The 17,861-nt window shown below is 37.4% G+C and overlaps 1 protein-coding gene across 12 annotated transcripts in view; it reads left to right on the top strand.

The window, feature by feature from the left end:
- The window catches only part of USP34 (ubiquitin specific peptidase 34), a 118,683-nt gene that overhangs the window by 27,486 nt on the left and 73,336 nt on the right, over positions 1–17,861 (top strand). For 10 of the 12 annotated variants that reach the window (XM_065833174.2, XM_071805650.1, XM_071805649.1 and 7 more), the window contains exons 6-8: positions 3,558–3,625; positions 10,987–11,179; positions 15,260–15,321. In XM_065833174.2, the coding sequence (XP_065689246.1) occupies positions 3,558–3,625; positions 10,987–11,179; positions 15,260–15,321 (323 nt within the window). Of the gene's footprint in view, positions 1–3,557; positions 3,626–5,220; positions 5,500–10,986; positions 11,180–15,259; positions 15,322–17,861 lie in introns of those variants that run through there. The other 2 variants (XM_071805657.1, XM_071805656.1) reach the window with 2 other exon arrangements.

Raw genomic sequence — 17,861 nt, 5'->3', positions numbered from 1 at the left:
TATCAGGCCAGCATTTTTTTTTTCCAACAAATATTCTGACTGCAGATCCCATTTCCTAGGTGTCCCATACCAGTGCATGTTTATAAACTGCATCTACCTTCCTTCTTTGTCCTTTTTTGAAGTCGGTTTATTTTCTTTATTCTTAGTGATGTGCTCTAACCCAAAATACTTCTCTGCAAAGTTTCTCCTTTCAGATAATTACTTAGCAACTTTGCATTTATCTTTTGTTCTAGAAGGTAATACATTTAGCTATCTCTTGTGGCTATTTTAGATGAATTCTGCAGTTAAACCTGCCAGATAAAATGAAATTCAACCCAAGCCATGACTAATACAAGTGCTGTTTCTTCAACCTCTTTCAGCAATGTATCTTTTACCATTCAACTAGAATCTTTCTTTTGAACTCTCTCTGGCTTTGCTGGCAAATCTGTGTGAGTTATAGGAAAACTGCTTTAGAGAAATTTTTATCCTTAGACTTTATCTGTTACTTCACTACAGAAAGTATAAGAAAAGGTTTTATATGTAATGCTCTTTATTCATCCACTTCCCGCGTTTTTGTGTCACTCAGTGTACTTGTCAGCAGTGCTTCTGACTTTCATGTGCCATATGCTTATTAGTTCCAAATGAGGCAGCTAATTTTTTGGACAAAATACATTTTACCCTGCCAACATTAAAAATAAAAGTTCTCAACCTCTACAGTGGTGCGTAAGCATCTAATTTTGATGCAATGTTTCTCTTTCCCTGTTTCTTTTTATATCATCTCACTATGCAATTCATATAACTTAGGTAAATATAAATAATTTAATACATACCTCGGATGGTCTGTGAAATGCTAGACCAAACTCCAATAAAACAATTAGAAGCATTCACAAAACTGTATTTTTTGCAAGCAAAATGTTGGTAGTCTCACTCAGAGCTCTGCTAGTTTGCTGTTGGTATTCTCCCAATGCATTTCAGTTCATAGGATGTATAGATAGCGTGAGATTGATGAATGACCCTGTTGATAGTAGCCCAGCGAACAGCTCTGCAATGTCGACTGTTAACAGGTTCACAACCTGTAAAGCCAGAACCAGAGTGTATAATAACTGTTAAATACACGTTCACAGTTGTACTAACTCTGGAGAATGGCAGGCAAGGAGCCTTTATTCTAAAGAAGTGTGCACGCTGGAATTTGTTATAAAGGCTGTGAGATGAATGAGTTGTTTAACAACTGGCTTAAATGTTTCAAAAATATTTTCAGAAAGATTGTAGTGTTAATGAGCCAATCAATTTCTCATCCAAAAGTCCGACTCAGTAGTAAGCTCCAGGAAGTAGAACAGGTGAGGCTGGAAATAATAAACTGAAGTCAAAGAAATAGTTTGCTAGCAACCAGTAACATTCAACTTTTAGTAGACAAGGCCGTGTAGTGACGTGGAAAGCATTCGCACTGCTTCTTCCACAAATGAAGGTGAAGATCTCATTAAGTGCACTCTACAGGTGCGTGTAAGATAAGACCATCACCACAAATTAGTAAGGTCTGTGGGGAACTGAGCTACTTGTTTGTGATTACTGGTGTCTCCTTTATGTAGAGGACATGAAAATTACTGAGATGATGTTTCCTTGAGTTCTTTTTATCCCGCAAATCTGGTTTGAGTGAATGTCTTTGTCAGAAAAGCTTGTATTTGTGATAAGAAAGGCAGCAAATGTGCTGTGTCATTGCAGTTTTGTGGATGTGGCGGAGGAATAACTGCCCTCTCAGTGGGCATGAATTAATTGAGGTGATGCTGATGGTTTCCAAGATGTTGGTTCAGTTTTACTGTATGAACCCTCAGAAATTAAGTCAGGAGTAAAAACTGTTAAAAGACACTCTACTTTATAGAGATTAATCACCTCTCATAAAGAGCAAATAAAAAACAACTAACACAAAAAACCACCTCTGCATCTTGAGAAGAGAACAGATGCAGTAAATACTTTATCTTAAAAGCAGGTGGAAGCAAAAAAAAAGCATGATGAAAGCTGTGCATTTTTAACGTGATTGTATATATGTTATTTTATGTCATTTTATTTGAATAATTTAATATGTTTATATTTGAGTTCATAGTGAAAATGATATTTATGATACATAAAATTATCTATTAATTCAATTCTGCAGATGCAGGTTGTATGTAATGCAAGTACACAGATGAATGAAATGGTTTCCAAAGTTTGAATTAATATAGACTGAAAATTACTATGAACAATGAAAGCTATGAAACCCAAATTATAAAAACACATCCTATTCTTATTCTTTGACATCCTCGCAATTCCTTGTCAAAATGTTATTCAATTCCTGTTTCTAGAACAAGCAGCTGCTAGTTACTCTTTCTGTCTTTGGGATGTTAGCATTCTTTTCTTCTGGAGACTGCCATAGCTTATTCCAAATGTGATCTTTTTTTGCAATGTGAAGATTTGGTGGGTTTGTCTTGCGAAATAGGTTAATATTGTTACTGTGTAGTGGTAGTTGCATTGTAAAAAGTGGGTCTGAAAGTATTCTGTTTCAGAACTGACTCACAAAGTTGCCTGGCTAGTTCCAGAAACATTTAAAATAAGTACTAGTGATACAGTTTTTCTGGATGCAGAATTTTCCTGGTGAGAATTTAACCCTTAGTCAGACTTTATTGCATGAGTTGCAAAGATTAAACATTCTTTTAAGACCAAACGTGGAGATGTAGATTGACATGGCAGCTTTGAGTGACTGACAGCGTTGGCTATTCCCCAGATTAGTGTGCACACGTGATTAAAATGATGTGAGTAGCAGCAGCAGCTGCTGATGTTTCACCTGTGCTCCATCCCTTACCTGGCACAGAGTTGTCTTTGTGTAACAGGTTTAACAGGCTCAGCATTCCTTTTTGAAACGCAGCCGGAACTCCAAACTTTGCTTGTGTAAGTAGTTTGGTCGGTCCTCTTTTCCTCGCAGCGCTGGTAAATAGCTGTTTCAGGGGTTTTTTTCTGTGTACACATTTTCTTCCTGCATACAGTGGTAAAAGCAGAATGGTAAATATGGCAATGCGAATATGGTAGTAAAAAAACCTGTGCTTAATCACCGGTTATGAAACATAGTTCTATTTTATAGAATATATAAGTGCTACGAAGCAAAACATCAACACAACTCAAATAATTCTACTTGATTTAGGAGAGATTTGCAAGGAACAGAAAGAATGGAATAATTTTCATGTAGACATTAAAGGAAAAAGAAAATCCACAAAGCTGAGTAGCAGTTTTTCCTACAAGAAACTGCAGAAAATTCAGAAATGAGACATGTGGGCAATATGATACTACTTATACGAAGTTTATGTTTTCCAATCACTAGAAGAAAAGATGCAACTCCTGTTTGTAAGTCACAGAAATATTCCTCAGACAATAGCTTTGAGAATTAGAAAATTGAGAAGTTGAAAGAATTGAAGTTGAATGAAAAGCAACAACAAAGCCTTTTTTTTACAGTGGGGTTGCATGTGTAAATGTACCAGCAATATTTCATTTTTTACCATTCTCATTAAATGTCATTAATGAAATTTTTATCTATTTATGTTTTTGCATTATAGATCAGAATATGGCTTCACATCCCTGCTGTCATGCAGCACATTATACCCTTTAGGACTTATGTTATCAGGTAATTTTTTTTAATTTAAGAATTTTTCTGGTGGGACTTTTTGAGAGCACCTATTTCTAATGTCAGCTGATACACTTTTAACTGTTCAAGTTGTTGCTCTGACTGTATCATTTCAGCAAGGAGAGTGAAGGTAATGTTTAGAGTTAGTTTGGGCAGCTCCTTACATCTCTCTGATTTCAGTATCAATAAGATCAATCTCGTTAATGGCATTTTTAGTGTGACATCCAGCCCCATTCCGACATGTCGTGTCAGGTTCAAGTGTAATACAGTTTCACATACCGCAGTATCTTGATAAAAGTTTATGTAAAAATTGCAACAAGACAATGTAAGAAGAAGAGCAATATGTAGTCATTGAGATTTCATATACTGAGTTTTAACACTGCTTCCCATTTCGATGTTCTGTATTTCCAGCTGGCAGGAACTGAAGTGTGATCAAAAGTCTACTCGCACTTTTATGTATCTAAATATATCCAGCCCCAAAGATTTTCTGTATGTCAAGCTGCCTATCATGAAAAACACTTCAAAATTAAAACACTTACAAAGATATTCAATTATACAGGCAGTTTGATTTTTATTTGCTTTCTCAGGACAATAGAAAAATATCCAATGAGCTACTGATGAAATTATCTTGCGTATGTGTATCTGCCTGGAGGTGGAGGGTACTCACAGCTGGTTCTCCTCCCAGTGACCCAACATTAAACTTTTCTGGTGCAGACAACCTCAAAGGCCACTGCCCTCGCATGGCCCCACAGCTCTTCCAAGGCTCTGGATTTCCTATAAGTGTCATGTTAGAATTCTGCTTATGCTGGCTGTAGCTTACTTCCCTGATGGCAATACATGTGCCTTTACAGACTGTATTGTCTTAACTATACCAGGAGAAAATCACACTCAACAGAAATAGTGACATGGGCAATTAAAAAGTGCACAGAACAGTGAGGCTCAGAACTGTGTGTTGGATTTTAATGTGTTCTGGTTTTAACTGTAAAGAGTTTTGACTGCAGAAATTTCAGTAGTGGCTTGGTTATCGATCTGTCTTGTTATAACATGGTTTCTACCCAGATGATATCAGCAAAGAGAAGGTATTCTGATCTTTTATTAAAACGAATCACAGCTGTGTGCACTCCTTTCATGCTGATATGTTATCTTCGAAATCTTATAAACGTAATTATCAATCATGAAGCAGTCTAGGAAGGACAGGCAGAGGATCTCCAGGTTCTTGGCTCTGTACATATTCCATTAATGGTTGTTCATGTGTCTGTGAATTTGATCCATGAGTCTTGCCTATCTTCTTCCAATGTATGGAAATTATAAAGAACATTGAAGGATCAACAATTAGAGAGAGGCTGATAAGAAGGAACTTGAGTGAGAAAAAATAATGCAGCCTGCAGTCTTTGCTGTTAATCCTCACTTGTTTGTCATCCTGTAGTTCTTAAAGCGTTTTCTGTTTTATAACTGCAGGTGTAATTAGGGTCACTGGAACGAACAGAAGATTTTTCCCTGTGTTCTCATCTCTTCTCCTTTATTCATAGAATATTTGCATCTGGTTTAAAAAGCAGCAGCTTCTTGCCATAAAACATGCCCTTGATGTCTGTTCTGAGCATTCACAATACGTTCATGTCAACCTGAATGGGAATACAGGACTATACCTATGGAAAACACCTATTTAGAGAAGGAAGGGAATGTTCTCCAAGTTTCCTTTTTTTCACCACCTAATCCTGACGGGAAATCTGGGATTTCTCAACATCATGAAATCCAAAGCTTGCTTTGTGAAGATGCACTTACAGAGTGGGACATAAATCTTGGAGGCCATCTAAGAAGAATAATCCCTACTGCCATCCCTTTATATGGAACAGAAGTTAACACAGATGCCTTTGGTAAAAAATTACTTTCTTGATGTATGCAGCTCACCCCATGTGGTTGTCAAGCTTAGAGATCTTGTCTTGGCAGCTTGGGTCTCTAGGTCTCCATCTGCTTCTTACTTTACTAAAAAAAAAGGCAAATGTAATCTGGGGCAGAGTAGCACAGCACCTTTGAAACAAATCCTGCAATAGCTTCTGCTGCTATGTCAAGTAAGAAAGAGTGCTTGGAGAGGGTGTTAATCTAGAATGAGCTCCTGGGGGTCTAACTGACCGTTCGTCCAAATTGCTGCTCATCTCGGCTTCTTGCAAGACGAGTGCTGGTCAGCAGAAGCAGAAAGGGATCACCTGACTGGCATCTTAGCAGCATCTTTCATCAGTTCTTGTTCTGTGGTTATTTCTACTAAGAGTGGATGAAATGAATAGCAAAGTATATATTTGTGTAGAGGAGACTGCTGGAATTTGTAAAGATCACGGACACAATATGTTGTTACTGCTGCCACCAAGGAAAAATACCAATAAATATTATTTTCTGCCTGGGGAATGGAGCCCTAGCAATCATATCTTGCCTCTGAAGGGCCTATGTTTTTAGACAAGGTTCTTAGAGACGTGGTTTAATGATAGAGTTAGGTCAGGTTATGGTTGGACTCGATGATCCTGAGGGTCTCTTCCAACCAAAATGATTCTATGATTCTAAGCAGCTTAGGAAAGAAATAAAGGACATGTGTTCAGTAAAGAAGCAAAGTAATTTTGACCTCATCAGCAAGAAGCTTTTACTGGTCCTAATACCTTAGAATTCTGCATTTCAGATTTCAAAATTCTCATGAAATAAGAGACTTGCTGACAAAGTGAGTCAAGAATAGAAGTCGTAGTTTATTGCAGTTGTAAATGAGAGTAAGTTGTTGATGATGTCTCTTCATAAAAAGCATTGGTTCCAGCTGATTTCCACCTGGAGGTCAGAGATGAGGGATGCTCTCCATGGTTGCAGATATCGAATGCCTCAAGAGAGCAGGAGCTGGAAACAGCGGTGTTTTGAGGACAGTGTTTTTTCAGTGGCAAGATTGTTGATTAAAAGTGTTATGAATAGTTCTGTCCTTTTAGAAAGTGACTAGCAATGAAGTCCAATTTTGCGAGAAGAGATAAAGTCGTATGTCTGATATTCTGAGTGCCTCTATAAACCGCCAAAAAGTGCTGGATAGTGTGAAAGGAAAGAACTGAAGCTCTTCTTTCTCTAGCATCACAGTTGATATCACCTGCTTAATGTTCCTTTGGTAACACCTGAGCTATGTGTAGCATTAGCGCTGATCATATTTAGTTCTAACCCTTTTTCCTCCCCTCCCTTTTTCCTCTCTCCCACTTCAAGATGGATCTTGAGAGATTTTTTATGAAGGATTTGTGTCTTTGCCCCAGTTCGGGAGAAAGAGAATGTTCTGTGCTCAGGCACATTGAGGGGAAATTGCCAGTGGCGACTGCTGATGTGTCAACTGTGCAGTCTCGGCACAGGGCACACACATGGCACTGGGATACGCAGAGGAACTGGAAGCTCCAAACAGACTGTTGATCCGCGATGCTTCCTGTGGAACACAGGGAGAGAGAGAATGCAGCTGGAAGAATTCAAATTATTCTGCTTAAAAAGATTTTTCTTACAAATCTGGGATTTAGGGAGTGCCCAAGACCACTCCTTGCTACTAAATGTCATGAAACATTCTTGTAATAAGCCTTGGAGTTTTTCATTGCAAAAAATACTTCACTTCTCCAAAAATCTGCAAATTGATGCTGTAGGTGCAAAGGATGGGCAAGTCAGGAGACAATAGCCAGACACTTAAGTGAATTCTTTATATCACAGAGGGGCTCTGACTCATTCTGCCTGCTGTCCCTTTTGCAGCTGTGGTCCAAAGGAGCCATATTAAGGGAAAAAAGATTATTTCACAGCTGAGTAGCTGCAATCTTGAAGCATAAGATGTGTCTGTAAGCGTTACACTAACATGGAACTGCACGTTTAAAGCTGAACTCTCTCTATCCCCAAATAGAGCTAATTTAAATACTTTCACTAGACTAAAACTGATTTATTTTAAATTAATGTGTATGTTTGCTTAAATGTATATAATATATACTTACTGATGAAGTATGCCTGGCAGGCAGGACAGATCCTATGTATATGTATATATAGACTATCCCTTATGCATATGTATATTTCTTTCCGAAAGTCTTGTTTAGGCAAAAATGTCAGATTTACTAGATCGCACAGATCCTGAAGTATTGTTCATATGTTCCTCTAAGACTTCATGCTCGTCAGAATCAAAATGACAAGAGTTTAGGAATTAAAAGAAATAACGAAGGGTAGAATGAAAGCCATTAGTAAGCCATTATGTTGAATCAGTCACATATTCGCATTTATATACTGAATACAGTTCAGATGGTTCCATCTCTACAGAGATAATAACAGAACTACCTAGGTGATAGGAAGGGTGATGAAGAAGGTGGGAGGTAAAAAATGATGTTGATAGGAGGAGAGATATAGTCTGGGATTTTTTTTTTGACAGGGAAGTGGCTGTTATACGAGTGATACCAAGACAAGCAGGGAATGATAATGATATTTTGGGCTAAACAGACTGTTTGCCTCGCTCCAGTATCATTGTTCTTATGTAAGGCAATGCAGCAAGTTTACAGTTATTCAGTGTAAGGCAAGGTGTGTGTTGATTGCCAGTGTTAGCTAAAGGTGTCTTGTTTGTTAATAATAACAACGTTCTACTGGTAAAAGCATAAAATGAACATAGTTAAGTGATACAGATGGGCTTAGGCTGCTGTATCCACAATAAAAATGAGGCTTGGCTTACTCGGCAAATTTCTATAGTTTTAATCCTGGATGTAAAGCTATGATGATGTTTGATTTATGACCAGTGTAGTAGGGCCAGTAAATTTTCTGGTGTAGATGGAGTTATAAACACAAGTTTGCTGCCTTCTACATTTGTGCCTGGTCAGAATAACCCAGGTGCATAAAAAAACCCTACAATGCAGGTTAACGAGTAAAAAGGAGTCTTTTCTCTGTAGCTTTCTTTAGGGCCTCGGCAAACCAGATTATCCTGTTGAAATATGTCTGTAGCTGTGAAAATGCAACTACACGGTAGTTTCAGTTATTATAAAGTGGGATTTTTTTAAAACGCTGTCTCTTAATGAAACTATAATACAGAAAACATGACATGAGTCTGATTCACGTTTGGACTAAATACAGTCAACATGCTGAAAGAACCTTAAAAATGTTGTTGTGTGAATTTTATGAATGAAAGGAGGTTTATACTGATACTGTTGCATTAAAATAAAAAACGTTTTGTTATGTAAACTTGATTAGTAGAGTTGCTTCTCCAAACTTTCTAGTGTGAGGAAGATTTCAGGCAAAAGTCCTGTTAACAGTGACACCACAAAATCACCCTTCTTTCTGTATAGGTAGATCTGTGTACATTCCCACCTGTCTGTCGCATACAAGCACTCGTTGCCTGTCATATGTAGAACGAGAAAATTCATATCATTTATTTTAACACCTTGAGACCTTTAGAAATGCTTCACAAAACAGTTGAGTATGACTTGATGTGCATCCTGAACACCGAAGAGCTTTGGGAACTAGGGCTGAATATAGTTTGCCTATGAAAATGAGGAGATAAAAACTGGTCTGAGGTTGCTGATCATTATATTGAGACTATTATGTTTTAACATGGACCACTGCATTTTTTTATCAGAGTGTAACTCCTCTCACCTGTCTGTAGGTTAGAGGTAGGTCACTGCTCTGCTTTGCTCCTGAACTTTTTGGAATGGATATTCTCTTCTTGATGCTGCTTTTCTTCTGTTTAGAATTCATAGCACAGATGCATTACGTTCTTCCCATGATCCGATTTCTGGTGCTCTGCGTGACCAGAGAAAGTTCACAATTAATAACAGTGAAGGATTTGGTCCTTCTTTTGTCCTACCCTTACTTATCTGTGATTTCTATCATAGATCTACAGCCTCTGTCATTATTTGCACTGAAGTCTCTTTTCTATGTTTGACAATGTTAAGTGTTGTTTAAGTGTGTTTATTTTAAGGCCTCTACACAAGAGCTGTGAAAAGGGGCCTCAATCTAAATAAGAGTCAGGGCCTGTATTTTTGCTCTTAAAAAAAAAAATTACTAATGTTTATATGATGTAAATGCAAAGGAATGCTGCATAAATCAAGTGTAGTTTAATATCTCTTGTGTTTAAAAGATTCGTGCATCTATTTGGCCAGTCTCCAAGGACAGATCCAAGCTTAGGCTGTCAAACAAATGGATTTTTAATGCATTTTTGTGTAGTTAAATATAGCTTGGATGTAGTTGAAACTTCAAAATGCTGAAGTACAGCAGAAAAAGAATAATTATGCTAAACTTATATGTATATACCTTCCACTGTGCAATCTTTTAACTGCTTGAAAATAAGTTCAGGAAAGCTTGTTTCTTAAACATTTTTCTCTTAGGCATTCAGTTTAGAGGAAATTCTTGACTGTGTCTGTGTTTTATGTGTGAACTTTACAGGCATTTCAGTGCAGGTTGTCTTGGTACATCTTGATGTTGTAGTTTCTTAGGTAAGGCTGAGGTCGCGCTTGCTTCTGTCAGTTCTTGCAAATGATTATTTCTTCAGTCTCCCATTTGCAGATAATATCTGTATGAAGACTTATTGTGCACAATTAGATGACCCTTTACCTAAGATACCTGCAGTAAGAAGAACGTAGCAGTTTAAAATTCTTTAGCATTATTGGTTTCTCTAGAAGGTTCCTAAGATCCTTGGTGATGCTTCTCCTGCCTCCTTAAGGATCAGAATTACGGTCAAGAGAAGAAAGAATTTGGGCATGTGTTCATGTACGAACCTGTTTCGAAATCAGTGGTACGGGGAGTGCTGATGTACAGCACAGATTGCTTATGTCGATGGCAGAAATGTGCGTGCACCGCGTTTACTCCAATTGTATCAGAATGTGATTGTGCAATTTGAAGTTTTTTCTGTTCTGTGACTGAAACCACAAAGATACATGAGTCTTCAGGATATTGCCACTGTCAGAGCAAACTGTTTGTCATCCACTGATGCTCTTTCCAGAAGTTCAGTTCGAAATTATATTAATATGTTGAGTGGATCGTGACACTTAAGTAAATGAACATGATGCTGCTATTCAGGGAGAGGGTGCCTTCCCATGGAACAGATCTGAGCTTTAGGCTTCTTACCTACGTTTCTGAAGAACTCCATGGTTTTCCTGTCATTTTGTGAAATTAAAGGAATCTGAAGAGGTTTAAAATAAGAAATTTATTTTCTTTTTAAAATACTATGCGCAATTCTGTTTTTCCTTGGTGTTTTCCTTTAAATTTTGCCAGCTTTTGATACTGGTATTTAAAGGCTTAGCGCTCTTAGAGGACTGGAAATATATATTTGCTGTAATCAAGATGGTGTTCCAAGAATGTTCCATTTTGAATGATACCTTTTTTTTTCTTCCATTTGTAATTTATTCTAGGTATTTATGTAAACTTTCAGACCAGGAGTTGCGACAGAGTGCAGCCCGGAACATGGCAGATTTAATGTGGAGCACAGTTAAAGAACCATTGGATACAGCCTTGTGTTTTGATAAAGAAAGTCTTGATCTTGCATTTAAATACTTTATGTCTCCAACTCTAACCATGAGATTGGCTGGGCTGAGTCAAATAACAGTAAGAACCTTTTAAGAATATAAATACTATTTAGAAGAAATGCTTCTTTTTGTGTTTGATGAGTTACGGACTTGTTTTCGGGGGGCTTTTTTAATGTGGGAAAACAACAGAATCCTCCTAGATGCAGTCTTAGGAAATGAAAGTGATGGGTGTGAATGGAGGGTTCACTGATAGATAAGTGCAAATGACAGCTATGTTTGCAGCATATGGAACTGTAACACGTTCCCCGAACAATTTACCATGCTAAACAAAACTCTTATAACCATTTCTTGTGACAGCTGCGTTGGAAGTTAGTCCTGTGACATGGCTACGTTTGTTTCCAAAGGCTTTCAACTTGTTTGCATTTTTACCTTTACAGTGTCTTGGTTCTGCTGTCATTAGTTGATTTTTGTGTTGTACACACCTCTTTTTCCTGTTTATTTAGTATAGTCTGTTGCTCGAGAGCATTTCCACATTCATTAGCAGAAGACTGGAACCATTTTAATTGCCAGGTCTGTGCAACTTTGAATGTGAAATCTGAACCAAAATTGACAGAAACTTTTCTGGCCTCTTTGCAAATAAAACGTCACGTAGTTCAGCTTCCTTAGTATGTTCACACAGCCTTCTGTAATACAGATGTACCTTCATGACTACTTCTTCAAAGTTTCTTTTTTCTACATATGTCTTTGGCTAGAATTTGTCGAAGTAAATCCATCGAAATGTTCTTTCCAACCAACACTATTTCAGGTTCTGGTTTTGTATTCAAGACTTCAGAACCACGATACCTGCAACTGCAAAATGTTTTTCTTCCCTGGACTTTCATGTGCTGAAAGTGAAGCTTTTAGCGTTGAAGCAATTCTTCATTTCATTTTGCAAATATATGTGAAGATTCAAAGGAAACTTTTAGCAAGTTTATTTTCAGGTGTGAACATTTCGAAATAGACTTTATTTCAAAGAAAAGTTTCTTTCTGAAAATTCACATGGAAAGTTGACTCAGATGCAGATTCTAATTTCAGCTCACAAGATCAAGATTAAAAGAGAGTTTGTAGAATAATTTGTATGGCTTGCCTGATTGTTCCTTTTGCAAGATAAATGTACTTTTGCTGTCATTGTGGAGACAGAAATCTTTGACCAAAAATATCAGTGAATGCAAACAGATGAATGTCTTGTAGCACGGAGGTGTTGATTTGTGTCTACCAAGAGATGATGATGATGATGATGATGATGATTATTATTATTATTATCATTATATTTTTCTCCTATCTGACAGCTAATATGACCAGCCCTAAAATTAAACCTTTCAATTTCATGGAGCTTCTTGAGACTCACAGACTACACACTGTATGGCATCCAGAGATGATATTTGCTTACCACCAAATATAGACTTAGCTCCCTTGAGGAGCAGCATATACATAATGTGTCAGATCAGCTGACTTAAAGTTCTTATTTACAAAACAAGGTTGAAAACAGACACATGAAAGTTAATTTTAGCAAAGTGGGAGCTTGAGTAACTGAATCTGAAGTTGGAAATAGCTACAGAAAAGAACAGCAAAATATAAACTGGATATACCTGAAGCTTTTTTTTGTTGTTACTTTGCTTCATTTTGATTTCATCTCCCATTCATCTGTTGAGGTGCTTCAGCTCCAAAATACCCTTTCCCTCTGCTATTCCTTCAACTCCAAAATACCCTTTCCTTCTACTGTTCCTTTCCTGGCCTTCCAGGTACAGATGAACTTAAATATGTGAAAACAAATGCTCAGAACCGATCTGGCCATCCTTCCTTCTTCATTTATTCAACTCCTTTTGAGTTGGTTCTGTGAATCAGTGGAAATGCAAATGCAACATTGTGAGAGTTTTCCTGAACAAAGCCAGCGCAATACTTGAACAGTGCGGATTTCTTCTTCTTGCATTGGTTTCCTACATAGAAAGTTGAATTACCTTGAGACAAGACAAACTATGGAGATGCTGTTTTGTTCTCGGCTTTCTTTGCTGAAGACTTCATACCTGTGCTGTGCTTCGTAACTAACACATTTGTGTTACATTAATCGAGGCCTCTTTAGCTTCTTCCAATGTTGCATGTATAGTTAAACAAAAAAAAAAAAAAGGTACTTTATTCCCTCTGTCATTTCATGGTAACAGAACATGAAGTGAAAAAAATGTTAGGAGGTGAGTGAGAATAAGGTCATGTAACGCTGTGCCCTTGTGGCCAGGAAGGCCAATGGTACCTGGGGTGGATTAGAAGGGGGGTGGTCAGTAGGTCAGAGAGGTTCTCCTGCCCCTCTACTCTGCCCTGGGGAGACCACACCTGGAATATTGTGTCCAGTTGTGGCCCCTCAGTTCCAGAAGGACAGGGAACTGCTGGAGAGAGTCCAACGCAGGGCAACAAAGATGCTGAAGGGAGTGGAGCATCTCCCGTGTGAGGAAAGGCTGAGGGAGCTGGGGCTCTGGAGCTTGGAGAAGAGGAGACTGAGGGGTGACCTCATTCATGTTTACAGATATCTAAAGGGTGAGTGTCAGGAGGATGGAGCCAGGCTCTTCTCGGTGACAGCCAATGGTAGGACAAGGGGTAATGGGTTCAAACTGTAACACAAGAGGTTCCACTTAAATTTGAGAAGAAACTTCTTCTCAGTGAGGGTGGCAGAGCCTGGCCCAGGCTGCCCAGGGAGGTTGTGGAGTCTCCTTCTCTGCAGACATTCAAACCCGCCTGGACCCCTTCCTGTGGAACCTCAGCTGGGTGTTCCTGCTCCGGCGGGGGGATTGCACTGGATGAGCTTTCCAGGTCCCTTCCAATCCCTGACATTCTGTGAATCTGTATTGCGCTGTTGTGTCGGAATTCTGAGACTTTAGTTGAAGTTACTGGAATTTTCAAACAATTTTTACGACATGAAAAAGAACACCCCTGGTCAGAATTCCTTTGGATAAGGATTTTGTATGGGAAATGTGGATCAACATGTGACCATGGATTTCAAATTGATGATTGTCACAGTTCAATACGCTTTTACTCTTTGATCCCTTTCAAAACATTGTTGCTTGAGGGGTAAGTTTTCCAAAGAGCCACTGAACTTTCCCTTCTGTGTTTGACCCAGTTCTAATTGGTCACAACAACTTAATGAAGTTCTCATGTTTTTCCACTACTAAATTTGTTACATTTCAAACTATCTATTAATAACGTACCTATTAATAATTGTGTAATCAGGCTCTCATGTCTCACTAATTTTAACGCCTATTTTCAATTTTGGTTCTTCAAAAACATTTTTTCCCATTGAAGTTGTTGCGATTAAGACACAAATCTTTGTGTAAAGACTACAGGATATTGGGTGTCACCCGAATTACAGAGTGCACAGACCAAACTTGTTTCAAGAAAGTGAAACGTAATTATTTTGATGAAGTTATGCAACAAGTTAGATCTGAATTTGAAAAACTCAGATTACTGTGGCTTTAATTTTTTTGAATACAAGATGACAATTTTATTACATAATTTTAAATATTTTAAAAAATTATGAATGTGTCAAGAATTGGATACAGAGCCATCTCTGTATCTGGAAATATGATGTTGATGGAAAGCGTGGAAAAGAGATGTAAACTTTTTAAAAGGCTTTTTTTTTTTTGCTGGCCTATCTTGAATTATCAGTTCAGATACTTTTCAAAGCTTCATTTCATATAAAAAGATGTAATTTTCACTCTCCAGCTTTGTCAACTTTCAACACTGATAATGTGACATAAGAAACATTTGCTGTTGTCGAAAGTGTTACAATAACGGTGAAGCTCACCCTAAACCAAAGTATGTGGTTTATATCTTGTGAAAACCCATGTGCAAATTGATGGTTGCTACACTTGGGTTTGATTTCTGGAGTGGGTGGAGTTTTGTAGCATCATTTCATTGCTTTAGTGAAAGAAAGGTTGATTTATAAAGATAATTGATCCCTCTTGACTACCAGAATGCCTGTTAAAATTTTTGTGACAGCAATTTGTTTGAAAACATTTGAAATAATAGAAAAAAAAAAAAGTTTACTGTTGCTAATACTATTTTTAGATGTAAAACTACCTCACAAAATATTTAGATAAATTTTTAATTTCTTTCTTCCTTTTTCTAACTATAGAACCAACTTCATACCTTCAATGATGTGTGTAATAATGAGTCATTAGTTTCAGACACCGAAACGTAAGTAGGAACATTATTCTGAGTATTTTAAGTGTGCTGTATGATTGCAATTCTTCTGTATTGTTATGGATTATACGCAGTGGGGAGTACTGATAATCGAAGGCATTTATTAGACATATTTTAATCAGGGGGTTAATAAGTGGTTTTAAAGGTGACTTTAAACATATTTCTAAATGTTTCTGGCTGGTTTTTTTACTGTCTTAGAGAGTCAAGGAAAAAAAAATGCAGATGCTGGAATAATAAATGCCTATAACCAGCCGTTATCTCCATTGTGATGTATAAATAAGAACCAGCTAATTCATATCCGAGTAGTATTTTTGCCGTCTTCTCATTTCTCCTGATTATTTAATTAACTAAGACTTGTCATGCCATCATGGGTATATGAGGTTATGCTTGTAGAACTATTGATTGTTTTTCTTCAAAGTCCTTATTTGTATAATTCAGGCGCGTTTAACAAGTTTAAAGGAGATTCCCGTAAATCTTCATGAAGGTTGATGCATGGGGTTGTATTGTAGTGAGGAAACGTATTGATTTTTGTTGGAACTCCAAACTTAATGTTAGAAGTGCCTAGAATGTAGGTGAAACTGTCTTTAAGTTGTTGAAATAACTGGGTTTTTTAATAATTGGCAAAGTATGCAAAATGTAGGATTCTAGTGTTTTAAAAGGATGGACCCAATTTGAAATCACTACAACCACAGACCACCTGCGAATGAAACTTTGGAGCAAAAAGGTTACTAAAACTTGATAACTCATTAAACCGTTTGTAAATTCTTCTGTAATTGTAACATGTTAGGTCCATCCTTTTGAAATGCTCTGTACTCTTTACATTTATCTTGGGGGTTGTATCTGTCTCACTCTCCGTTATCTTTTGTTCGTTAATGAGAAGTTTGTCACAGCAGCAGTTTGGGGTAGTTTTATTATAGATGCTTTTATTTTAACACCTACTTATTGAAAACTGGCAGCAGTCAAAACCAGAATATTGTAGATTTCAGGTATATAACAACTCGAATATTTGAAGTGAAATTCATGGTAATAGGTTGGTATTTTAAAAGTAAAGGATTGAAATGTAGGGCAGTTTTGCTTTCATAACGGTATGAAAATACCTTGAGAATACAAAACAAATAACCACTTGTGATCAACTTTTTTCCCGTCCTTCATCACCAAATCAGTAGGTGAACATGAATCCATGCTATCCATTTATTTCAAAGTGAATTTTGATACATAGTGTCAGAAAATTAAAGAATTCTTGTCAAGTATGACAGAAATATCTTCCTGTGAGCTGATGAAACCTGAATGTAATGTCATTAAGCTCATGTACATTTTAAAAAGTTGCACATCATAATGGATGTAAACACAAATTTATTACTTACAGTTAATATGATATTAATATAATACACATTTATTGATTTGTTTCTTTATTTATTGCCTTGGGATATGCTGTTTGGTTTTGGTTTTTTGTTTCCAAAGCCTCTAGTTCTGTAGCAATAGGAGTAGATACTACAGGACTGTAACACGTTGAGTAACTTTGGCTTGGTTGGCTGGGATATTTTCAATATTGCTCTGCCAATGATCGTGTATTGTTACACTGGGACTGTCAAACCTCAGTTTTAACCTTAAACTGGGCTGTTTCTTGTTCAGTTGATCTTCTGAAACACATTGTGAATGAAATAGTTTTTAACTAGTAGTAACTAATTAAGGAACACTAACAAGAAGTTACTCTGCCAGTTAAACCTGATAAAAAGCTGTTTGGTTTTCTGTGTCAAATGTGAAAAGGGAAAGTCATCAACAGGGGAAAAAGAGAAGGGGCTTGAATTTCCCTGCGGAAGAGCAGATGTGCTATGCAAGAACATCAGAGTTATTTTAAAGCTGAAGGAAATTGTCAAATTCTCAATTGGGATATTACTTTCTTGGCAAGGGCATCTGTAAACAGCCTGTCATTGGAAAGGAATGCGGCATGAGCAGGAGACCTTCTTTGCCACTTCTGTAGTATGTGATTTTTTTAAAAAAATCTGAATTCCAGTCATTTTGGTGTTTTACCTGAAAAGCTGGGTACAAATCAGCGTCAAGTATTGCTGCTCATCTTCAGCTCTCTCTTGAAATCGCTGATTTCTTCCAGCCAAATAATCACAAGAGGCTGGTGCAGAAGGATGGGGCAAGTGTCTCACTTGGACAGTTTGCTCAGTACAAGGCTTCCCTCTCATCAGAGACCTTGTTCATGAGAAATTTTTGGATGAGAAGGCGCTTACGGAGTTGGCAGTGATTAAATGAGCAGCAAAAGGAAAGCTTTTCATTCCTATTTTCTTTTCCTTAGTGAAGAAAGGAAACCTAAGATTTATTTTGTACCTTTGTAGCCCCTGCAGATTTATCAAAGGAAGATGTCTGGTCATCCCCATTGTGTCTTTTGACTTTTCCAGATGCGTTTGGAACTGTCAGCTTTTGGGATTTCTCCTTCTGTGTCTTGATAAGGTGGGTTTGCGGGAGGTATCTCATCTTTTAAAGAAGAGCTGTCAGTAGATCCCAGCTCTTCCCTTTTGTTTGGA

This window comes from Patagioenas fasciata, chromosome 3 (assembly GCF_037038585.1).
Source record: "Patagioenas fasciata isolate bPatFas1 chromosome 3, bPatFas1.hap1, whole genome shotgun sequence".
Lineage (NCBI taxonomy): Eukaryota > Metazoa > Chordata > Aves > Columbiformes > Columbidae > Patagioenas > Patagioenas fasciata.
The sequence above is the reverse complement of the archived record's forward strand: the minus strand, read 5'-3'. Positions and strand labels throughout refer to the sequence as shown.